At 42.0% G+C, this 11530-nt stretch overlaps 1 protein-coding gene across 2 annotated transcripts; it reads left to right on the top strand.

Moving 5' to 3' along the window:
* The first annotated feature begins 1366 nt into the window (after positions 1-1366).
* CETN3 (centrin 3) lies at positions 1367-7630 on the top strand. Of its 2 annotated transcripts, none has more exons than XM_083576413.1 (5): positions 1367-1474; positions 3383-3518; positions 5362-5476; positions 6307-6498; positions 7214-7630. In XM_083576413.1, exons 1-5 carry the CDS (start codon positions 1467-1469, stop codon positions 7255-7257), a joined length of 495 nt encoding a protein of 164 aa, XP_083432539.1. In that variant the 5' UTR covers positions 1367-1466; the 3' UTR covers positions 7258-7630. The 2 variants fall into 2 exon arrangements, with proteins under 2 accessions (XP_083432539.1, XP_083432538.1); XM_083576412.1 differs by lacking the exon at positions 1367-1474 and adding an exon at positions 1509-1701.
* The last annotated feature ends 3900 nt before the right edge of the window (positions 7631-11530 follow it).

Below are 11530 nucleotides of genomic sequence, written 5' to 3'. Positions count from 1 at the left end.
TGACCTGGGACTTCTACTCTTAGAGTACCTCAGATGTCATCTAGTTCAACCCCTGCCAGTGTAGTAATTGCACTGCTGCAGCAACTCTGCTTAAAAATCTCTATCAGAGAATCTATCACTTTCCAGGGGAGCCTGTTCTAATGCCTGTCAGCTCATACCACCAGGAAGCTCTTCCTAATGTTCAATTGAAACTCTGTTCCTTGTAAATTGAACATGTTGATTTGGGTCCTACTCTCTTGGAGTAACAAAGCAAAATTGACCCATCATCACTGTGACAGACTGCCAAACATATTGGCTCTGAACGTCCCCTTCTCCAGGATAAACATACCCATCTCCCTTATCATTATTCACACAGGAATGGAGGTCCGAGCCCTTACCATCTCTTCACGTTGTAGTTTGTCAGTAGCCACCTTCAGTTGTGTCCAGAACCGGACATCGTATGCCAGGTGAGGCTGGACCAAAGCAGAATAGAGCTGTACATACCATTACTACTTGTATCTTGGACATTATACTTGATGCTTGATGGGGTCTTTCTGTCGCCAAATTAGGAAGAAACGGGGTAAACTAGGCTGAAAGCTTGTGACTTACCAAAATACACTCCGTGGGCTTCAGGTATCCAAATCCAAAATCATGGCTAGTCCAGGTCTAAAGCCCTTGCATCACAGTGGCTTGTTTTTCATCTTCAGAGACCTCCAAACAATTGCAAAGTAAGCATGCATTGATGTAGCAAATTCATGCTGTCAGTTTTTCTCCCCTCTCATGTGTTCACCAGGTATCAGTCAAGAGCATACGGCCAGGTACTGGATGTAATGAAGAGACATATACTATGTCTAGTAGCTATTGATGGCTTCAGTTTTCATGCATTTGTCAAATCCTGGTGATGTGATGCCCATAACTATTACCTTGTGATAGCCAATTCCATAGTACAGTACAGTACAGCAATGACTTGTGTGAAGACATACTCGAGTGTAAAGAGCTCCCTACTCGTAGAAAGGAGGAGGGTGTGTGTATTAATGTCAAGAAGGCTATTCTGAACGGTGCTCCCGTGTGCTTTGATTTTCTGTGAGCAGAGCCTTCTCTATGTGAGGCCATTCAAATACGCGACCTCCAGAGCATGAAGCTTTCATTACTAAATTCTGTCCATTGTATAAAATGCCCTTGACTGACAGGTTCGGATTTGTCCCTCCTAAAACGACGACTTTATTGCTTTCATATTCATATCCTAGGGAGGATGCGCTACAAGGCTGCAGCCAATGAGACTCTGGGACGGGCGGGCTCTTATTACGTCAACAATCAGCGCGGCGACAATTTGCCCTGAGCCGCGACGTTCCCTCTCCCCGGCTTCATTGTGACGTCTATAAGCAGCAACGCCTTCTGGGTAAAACGGCGGCGTACCCACCAATTTTCAACAGGAGACCGGGGAGGCGCGCCTGGGACTTGATTGACAAGCGGCTTAGCCACTTGCAATGGCGCTGTGAGCGGCGGGGCGGGAGGGACGCTTCGCGGGGTCCAATTAAAGCTCGCAATCCGAAGAGGGGAAGCGGCGTTGTCGGAGGGAACGGGTTTCGCGCCCCGCTTTCGAGGGAAAGGCTGTTGTTCCTCTTGATTCCGGGTTCCGGTGGCCAAAGTAGCCGAGACACGCTGCCCCCCTTCCCGCCTGGTTTTAAGGGGTGGGGCTGGGAGAATGAATTTGGTGGCGAGGTTGGTACCTTGGCAGGAGGGAGGGAGGGAAGCCGCGAGCGAAGGGCTTTTTGCTTCTTGTTGCCATGACAACGCAACGTGTTTTCTACCCCTCTCCCCACCGTCGCGAGCCGCCTTGTCGCGATATTTGCCGCAGCGAGCGTGCGCACTGGCTCCGGGTGCCGCGCGGCATCCCCTTCCCCCCTCCCGTCGCAAAAGCATTTGGTAGCCGACCGATTCCTCTTGTCTTTCGAGTCGGGGATTTCAGCTTTTATTATTATTATTATTATTATTATTATTATTTATTTACATCTTGTTTTGTTGATTTTTGTTTTTGTTTGGACCTTGTAGGCGAGGGAAGAGGAAGGAAGAATAATGCGCGTCCCCGCTTAGGTTCTCAAAGCTGCTTGTGGAAGTGATTTAATGCCATTTAGATCTATAATCTAAGCAACTTTAGCACATCGAATAATGTAAGCTGGCAACCAAGGTGAATAGGTAGGCAGCAGCCCAGCGTTCACCTTAAAGGATGGAGTGAAAGCTAGAGACCCTTCTTAATGTAGGAAGACACACACAGAGTTGTGTTTTCGGGCTGTGATGCTCCAGGCCATCTTCATAAACGTTAGATCCTTGGTGAGGTGGGCTGCCACTACAGAGCACAGAGCCATAGCTTAGTGGTGCAGCAAATGCCTTCCCTGCACACATTTCCAGATTGGTTCTTGGTATCTTCTAGGCAGGGCAGGGAATGCCATCTCTGAAGCCATGCAGAGCTTCTACCAACAGAGCTTTCCAAACTGTTGCAACACCTTAGTGTCTTGGCTGCAATGCTCCCTGTGCTCCTTACCAGAGCTCGAAAGGGGTTAGTTTAACCTCTGGTTTGCTAGTAAAACTGAATTACTGTGTCATAGAATTGTAAGAGTTGGAAGGGACCCTGAGGGTCATCTAGTCCAACCCCCTGCAATGCAGGAATATGCAGTTGTCCCATACAGGGATTGAACTTGCAACCTTGGCATTATGAGCACCATGCTCTAACCAAGTGAGCCATCACTAAATGATGCATGTCTAAAAAGTGTGTCACCAGCCTGAAAAGTTTGGAAAGCTCTGCAGTCTACCATAGTACTGAACAAGATGGTTTAATGGTCTGACTTTGTAGAAAGCAGGTTTTTTGTGTTCAGTTAGGTGCAAACACCAGCACCCTTGCTTTCCTTACTAAATCAGTATAGGAACTCCCGTAGCCTTTAGGAATGCAGAAGTCCATTTTAAGAATATAATATACATATATCAGGGAAAAGGTGAACTAAAAAGAGCAGAAGGGAGTCTTGATGGCAGACAGAGTATGCTGTTTTGTCATTGTAGTCTCTAGTCCAAGTGTGGCAAACATTTGGCCCTCCAAGGTGCTGGAAGAACTACAGCTCCCCTCATTCCTGGCAATTGGCCATGCTTGCCAGGGCTGATGGGAATGGTAGTTCAGCAACATCTGGAGGGCCAAAGCTTTCCTACACCAGCCTTAGCCCAAATACAGTTGCTTATGAATCCATCATAAATCTTAAAACTAAGACTGGACATTTCATGAAATCAGTTCTCATTCTGTTTTCTTCATCAAGGTGACACATAACTACCCACTAAGATATGCCACAGAACTAAAATTGTGTGTTCTTTAAGAGAGAAAAAAGCATACCTGACTACATTTGTCTTTATGTTCTAGATCTGAGCTTCCTGTTGACAAAACCAAGAGAAAGAAAAGAAGAGACTTGACTGAAGAACAGAAGCAAGAAATTAAAGATGCTTTTGAGTTGTTTGACACAGATAAAGACAGAGCTATAGATTATCATGAACTGAAGGCAATTGATTTTCTTATAAAAATATTGATATTTTGCTTTATAATTGTACAGTGTTGTATAATCCTTATAAGGTGTGTTAGCTACATATTGTGATACATTTTTCTGTGGTATACATGCTATGAACGAAGATGGCTGATTCTTACAGAGTAAAACTGTGTGGTGTAATAGCATTTATATAGCACTTGCTGAATATTCAGTAAGTATATAGTATACAATATTAGTAATCTTTGCAACCTTCCTATGAGATAGGCTAGTATTGCCCCCATAGTGTAGAGGAGGCTGAGATTGTAAGGAAGTGGTTTGCATGTAGTGAGGTTTGAACTAGTTTTATAGCTCACACTTTAGCAACTTCACTGCAGCAGCTCTTGAATTGGTGTTTTTAATGTTTGCGACCTGTTTCTATGATGTTTAAACCAGCCATAAGGCAGAAGCACTTAAAAGTAAATACTAGGAAAGATGCATTCCCCTTGGTGCTCATAGTTAACATAGATCTGCATTCCAGAGGAAACTAGATCTAGAATTTTAGCATTGTGGTATGGCATACATGATACCATCATAGCCTGTTTCTCTTTGTCAGAAACATCTTAAGGCTGCTATGTGGAGTTACGTGCAATATATTAATGTTCTAAGAACCTTGATGTCAGTGGTTCTCCAGCAATACAATCTTAAACTTGTTTGTTCTGAGGAAAGTCTCCATGATTTCAGTAAGGCTTAATCCCATGCAGCCTTGATATAATAAACATAATTTTCAAAATGTCATACTGTCAGATATTCTGCTCTCATTTTGTAAGAGCCAAAGGCAGTATGGGTGGGAAATTTATTCCATCTGGTTGCCATCCCAGAGTGTCTTTTTCATAGAGCTATTTTTTTCTTGTTCTTTTCTGACAAAAATTCACTTTTGGAACTTGGAAACATAGAAGTTGTTGCTGAACTGTTTAGGATACTGACAGCACAAACCAATACATTTCTACTCAGTCAGCATGCTTATTTTGTAATGTCAGTAAACAAGAGGTTAAACAAGGACGGCAAGTTGGTAATCTGCGGGTGCACCCAGTTCTCTCCATTCACTCCAGCAGTAGCATAGAATAAAATATTATGCTCCTTCAGCATTTGGCTTGATCACTGCTGCTCTCCTAGTGAATTTCACTCTGAAAAAGTGCTGGCAAGGCCAAAAGTATGGCAAGAGTTACCTTTTTCTCCCTCCACTGGTAAACCTCCACCTAGAAAACAGGAAATCACCATAGTGGCTCCTGTGGCGTCACAGGATCACGTTAACTCTCATCTATCAAAGTAGCACTTCAGGTGCTGCTTTTGGAGGCACCAGACGCTTCTTGGCTGGAGATCAGGAAATAAAGATCCATAAATAATGTGCAGAGTGCTGCTTGGCTTGGCTTCAGAGCACCCATTTTGCTCAGGAATCTGAGATTGTTGCAGAGATCTCTGCAGTGTTGCAGGAGCCTCTTGGTAATGTCCTGTTTGCTGCCAAGAGGGAAGTATTGCTTCTCCCACTCGACGCCAGATGTGTCAGCTTGGGTACGGCAATCATGTTCTGTCCCCCCCAGCCAGCCAAGCACTTAAAACTGCACAAACTCCAATTTTTTTGTCCTCCAGGCATTTGTGGGAAATTGGGCAGACTTTCAGAAATGTTTAACCATTTGGAAGTTTTATCTTTACAATCCCATACATCTACCTAGGATTTTTTTTCTTTACTGTCATCTAGGAAATTCTCATGTTAGTAAAAATGTCATTTATTAACATCAACTTGCTATTGCAGTCAGTATGAACTACGATGAATAAATGATTTGTGAGTCAACATTGTTGCATTTCTGTCTTTTCCCAAAAGGTGGCAATGAGAGCCTTAGGTTTTGATGTGAAAAAAGCAGATGTGCTAAAGATACTTAAAGATTATGATCGGGAAGGGACTGGGAAAATCACCTTTGAAGATTTTAATGAAGTTGGTGAGTGTTGGATTTTAAACATGTATTGACAGGAGGAAATTTGGCAATAATTGATAGCTGGAAATTTAGCTGGTTTGATTCTTAATGGATGGGTATGCAAATGTATCGGGGATAACAGATGAGCCTTTTAATGTTTACAGCATTGTGTGTGTCCCCCCGAAAGAAAGAAAGAAAGAAAGAACTATCAACATTTTGCTTTGACCCTCTGCATTCACTTTCTTCTCTTCTATCCCACCTTTATCTGCCAGTAGTTATGAAACTGAACAAAGGGGATAGATAACCTTAAACTTTACTAGCATTCCATAGTTTTTCATGTCCTGCTATTTTCCCCCAGTATCTCCTTTTAAAACTAATTTATTTTTTTATTCTGTATCCACAACTTTTTTTAAAAAAACACCTATTGGACTATGGAAAAGTAATTATTATGGGGCAATTTTTGTATTTAACTTTGGCAGCCGTATTTAGAAGATTCCTACAATATTTGCTGTTGCTATAGAAAGATCAAAAGAGAGAGTGGGTTTTCTGCAGAAATGAAGTATGACTACTCGGTTACTTTTCTAAGTATTCAGTAAGTTGTGACATTTTCCATATATTCACTTCCTATGTGGAGTTCAAATCCATGCAGTTGAGGTTACGACATGTGCGTACACCCCGCCCCCCGCCTCTTTAGGTAGATGATGAAAGCTAATCTTTTAAATTCTTTGGGTCAGAAACCTGAGGGTTTGGAATAGAGTTAGAGCATTTCAATGCAGAATTATTATTTTTTCACCAACAGAATTTAGAGTTAATTTCATAGAAATAGACAGATCTCCCAATTGTTTTCATTTTAGTGACAGACTGGATACTTGAGAGAGATCCTCATGAAGAGATACTCAAGGCATTTAAATTGTTTGATGATGATGATTCGGGTAAAATAAGCCTGAGAAACCTGCGCCGTGTAGCTAGAGAACTTGGGGAAAACATGACTGATGAAGAACTTCGGGCGATGATTGAAGAATTTGATAAAGATGGTGATGGAGAAAGTAAGTTCTAAAAATGCTGTGTTCATGTCCTAATCATAAATATGATATAGAAATAGTGCATTGAATTTGTTTTCTGTGTGATGATTTTATGGTCAAGCAAGTGACTGATTTTCTCTCCAGAAAATGTAATCCTACAAACTACCCATGGATCTGGGAATGAAATTCAATTTCTCCCTATTAAAGTATGAAATTATATGCCATAGGTTATACATGAATGTATTGGCCTCTTCTGTTATTTTGCAATGAATAAATAAAACTGGGGTGAATTATTGTCTGCCTACTGTTGAATCTGCAATATAAGTCACTAAAAAATAACCATAGAATCTTCTTCAGAAATCAGGAATTTTAAGTGTACCTTCAAATTTAGAAGACAAGGCCAAGAGGATTTGGGGCTTTCAGCAATATGCAGCATGAAATGATAGCAGCAGATATATATATATTTATATGTAAATAATTACCAACTAGTCTGTTTTAGTAAAGCTAAATTATTTTTATTTCGTGTGATAATTGCTTGCTCTGAGGATTTCATACCAAGTTAATCCTTCAAAAGGGTCCACTACAGACTTTCCAAATGAATGTTAATTCGCTTTAATATTTTTGAGAGAATTTCAGTATTTAGCCTCCTTCAGACTGCCAAAAGGAGCTTATTTGATTGATAAAAGCTTTCAAGTAAGATATGCAGTCAATACTTACCTGTTTTCTTCGTTTTTTTCAGTCAACCAGGAAGAATTTATTGCCATCATGACTGGTGATGTTTAATGGTACAAGAAAAGAAATGAACTTGGCACAAAAAGGAAGGATTATCGGCTTTCAGCATTGAAGCTGCCACCTTTCTGTTTAAGTTAATTTCTGTAGCAGGAGCCATGCAAAAAATAATTCCCCTCAAAGGACCAAAATAAACACAAAATCTATGTACTAAGAGGTTGATATTTTATATCATTAAATTTTAGATTAAGCAGTGTTACGTTTGAGTACTCATTTGTAAAATAGCTTTGTATAAGAATTTTAAATTAAATCATAGTATAAAACCTTTTGAAGTTGACATTATTTTAGCATTAGCCGTGGCCTTAGTTTTTATATAAGAGTTTAACAGACATCCATTTTAATAAAGTATTCTTTTTATATTCTGTAACCCTTGTTGGAGTGTTTAATCCAAATGGATTGTGGTTGTAATTGCCAGCTGTAGTACTGCTTAATTTGGTGGTGAAATCACATTTGGCCTTTTAGGTTATGCTTTTGTTGTGCAGCAGTAATTGTAAACTATTTATTGCATTACATTTTGTGTCACTCCTTTCCCCCAAGGGGTTTACTCCCAAAGCCTTTCTCATGAATGAGTATAGCTGCAAGGCAGCAGCGTTCTAGGATCAGTTTACCATCTCCTAGATGGGCTACCTTCCCAGGTTGATGAGCCCCACCTACCCATCATTTTCCTCTATGGCCTGTACGGTAACCACCTTCTTGACTGTTGGACCCACTATTGCTGTCATCCGCTCAATACTCCGGAGCCTGTCTTCACATGCAGAGGAAGACTAACTCACTGAGGGTTTGAGACCCATCAGCTACCATTGGGGTGTATGAGGTGTTAGGGGAGGGCTAGAACCTCTGGTGAGGGTCATGTGCTTCTGGGGTCCTTTGTCCACCACCCTGCACTCAGCTCTTACCTGTGGCTCCTAGAAGCTTTCATCATGCAAGTGGCCACACCCTGGGAAATGGCTTCAACTGTCCAGCTAAACCAGGTAAAATAGAAAAGTAACTGAGTTCCATTCCTTTCGTTAGGTCTACTCTTGAGTATGACTTGGGGAAATAACTTGCAATCTTAGAAGAGGCAAACTGCCTTCTAACTACTTCCTTTTTCTTGGGGAAACTAGCTGTAACCTCAGTATACAGTGGTACCTCAGGTTACAGACGCTTCAGGTTACAGATGCTTCAGGTTACAGACTCCACTAACCCAGAAATAGTACCTCGGGTTAAGAACTTTGCTTCAGGATGAGAATAGAAATCGTGCAGCAGTGGCACGGCAGCAGCGGGAGGCCCCATTAGCTAAAGTGGTGCTTCAGGTTAACAGTTTCAGGTTAAGAACAGACCTCCGGAACAAATTAAGTTCTTAACCCGAGGTACCACTGTAAAAGATTAGATATGTTGTATGTTGCATAAAATGCATTCCTGATTGATCCAATCAGAGGTTATGTTCTTAAGCTATCATACCTTTTTTGTTTGCCTTTTGCATGCTTTATGTGTGTTCTGGTAAGTCGTCTTCCATTTGGCTAGATGTGTCATTGCTGCAGACTTTCAACAACTTCGAAGTTAGGTACCACAAGTTACTGGGAGATAACGTTTTGATGTTGATGCTCAGAATCTTAAGGGTTGTTTTTTTAGAGCAAAGCATGCTTTAGTTGTTTGAGAGATGCATTTCACTTCATATATCCGAACACAAGATAGCCTTTTTTTCTCTGAAGTTTAAACAACAAAGTTGAAAGCGTAATGCAAGGATGCCAGATGCCCTGCTAACATCAATCCTAATGTTGGGGAAAAAATGGCTTGCATGTCATGAAGGGAGAAGAAGCAAGTGATTCACACATTCTTCACCCTATTTTAGGTGTTCCTGTAATCAGGCATAAGGAACCTGTGGCCAAATTAGCCCAGCAGGGATGCTAATTGGGCCTATGAGGTAATTCTTTCCTAGCCAAGCCTACCTGTCCAACACTAAATGCTATATGATGCCCAGTGTGGAGGAGATAAAACACTACAAAGACCATGTAGGGCACTCCCAATTGTTCCTCTGCAAGCAGGGCATCTTTTAAATTTGGAGCCAAAGTCCTAATGAAATGAGTTTCTCTCAGGAGCTACAAGTAGAGCTGATCCCTGCCAAGACAAGTCTTGGCAAGTTGGAGTGGAAAGATGGCAAGCAGAGAAGTAGTTAAGCATCCTTTTCCTCCCCACTTTTTCTAATCAGAGCATTTGAAAGCTGCTTTGCAGGGGAAAAGATGCCAGAACAACTAATATGCACATTATAATGGTAAGAGAGGCACTGTACATTCTTCCATGCTTTTCAAACACTCCCATCACCCTCTGCCAGCTTGGCCAATGACTAGAGATAATAGGAATTGTAGTCCATAGGGCCACAGCAGCTCTGCTTCGAAGCAAGCTCTTAAAAGAATATACAGTTGCGAGAGTCCACTGTGTTCTCTGCACTTCTTGTCCCTGCAGTCAGACTCCGACAAATATTTATTTAAACGGAGAATGGATAAGACACTTGTTGCTTGACTTCATTCTGGGTTCCTGGAATTCAGATGATTTACAGAAGACAAATGGGGTGCATAGCTCAGTTCGCAGAGCATGAGACTTAACCACAGGGTCGTGTGTTTGAGCCCCACGTTGGGCCAAAAATTCCTGCATTGCAGGGGGTTGGACTAGAGGACCCTCGTGTTCTCTTCAAAACATTGCAGTGAAGAGTGTTCCTCTTCCCTGGTGCTTTTTTTCTAGAGAAAAAGGTGCCAGAACGCACCTCTTTGGGCTGGGTGTGTGTCTCCTTGCGAGCCATAGGCTTGTTGAGGCTGCTCCGCTGAGGCGCAGAGAGGTTTCCAGAGCAGGATGGGGGCTTGTTCAGCTGAAGTGTGGCTTTCCCAGTGTCAGCTGTTAGCTGGAAGGCTGCAGAATCTCAGCAAAGGCCTGCTGCACTTCTGGCTCACGAGGAGACCTTCTCAGGATGTCCCCATCGGGCTCCGGGGAGGGTCTCCTCGTGAGCCAGAGGCCCAGCGGGCCTTTGCTGAGGCTGGCCATGTCTCTCCCCACACTTCCGGGGCCCAGCTGAGGGCTGTTGGAATGCCTTTCCAGGAAGTTCCAGCTGGAGGAGAGAAAAAAAGCCACCTCGAAATCAGCTCTCCAACCACTGAGCACGCTCAGTCCTCTTTGCACTGTTTGGAGGGTCCTCCCCTAAGGATTTTTCTTTTTTCTAGACATTTTTGGTACTTCTGCAAACCTTCTCCCACAAGTTGGCTGCTGCGAATGCTGTGGTGAAAATTGCTCCCACTTTCTTTTTCTTTTTCTTTTTTTCTATTCTCCAGCATTCAATGGGGGAAAAATGAAAATTCAAAAATTAGAAAATTTCTGCAAATTTCTAATGGATGGGGCACAGGGTTTTTGATGCACTTGCCTTGCTTTCAAAGTTGCGAGGGGAGAGTGCCTGTTATTTCATTCTACAAATCACTTTTTCAGTTGTGTACACGCGATACTTTCTTGGGAGCCTGCATTTCTTGAAAACATGACATCTACCACTCACTATTTTGTAAGTACTGGAAAGTGAAGATGCTGCCTACTGTGTGCCTGACAACTGCTCATAAAAAAGTGAAGTGTTTTCACTTTTTAAAGAAATCAGTGCTGAATTATTATTATTTAAATAAAAAACAGAAAAGAAAAATAAGGTCTTCACTTGAAAAGAAAATCAGCGAGTGCACCGACCACACGTGCTTGACAGCCATTCTTCCATGTTTCCCATGTGTCAGTTTCCCAGTTAAAGTTCAAGGGAAGAAGTCATGAGGTAACTCCCCCCCCCCCAGGTCAGCTTCAGGGGGTTGGTTCCAGGCATGGGAGAATATTTTACTCGTTTCGTAAAATTTATATACCTCTTAACTGTAAAAACAAACCTCAATGCAGTTTTCAAATCGGAGAAAACTCAAAAATCATCAGTAAAAACAGTTAAATATAGTTTTTTAGAACATTGATGAAATATTTAAAATCAACAAGAAGCTAAAAATGGATTAGAGCACATGTCAATATTTTACATAGGCTCGCCTAAATAGGAATTATTTTAGTAGGTGCCGAAGAGAACAGTAAATGTGTCTGCCTGATGTCAATAGGCAGGGAGTTCCAAAGGAACAATATGCCACCTTTGGCAGTGCCAATTCTGCAGATCAAAGTCGCCAAATGGACATATATGAGGTAAGGCAATTTCACAGGTAAAATCACATCTGCTTTATGGGAAGAAAAGCACATGTGCACTAGCAGATCTCTGCCTGGATGGTGCTGTTTTGGC

Source organism: Podarcis filfolensis (genome assembly GCF_964270895.1).
Source record: "Podarcis filfolensis genome assembly, chromosome: 11".
NCBI lineage: Eukaryota > Metazoa > Chordata > Lepidosauria > Squamata > Lacertidae > Podarcis > Podarcis filfolensis.
Note: the sequence above shows the minus strand (reverse complement) of the source record. Positions and strands in the feature narration are given on the sequence as shown.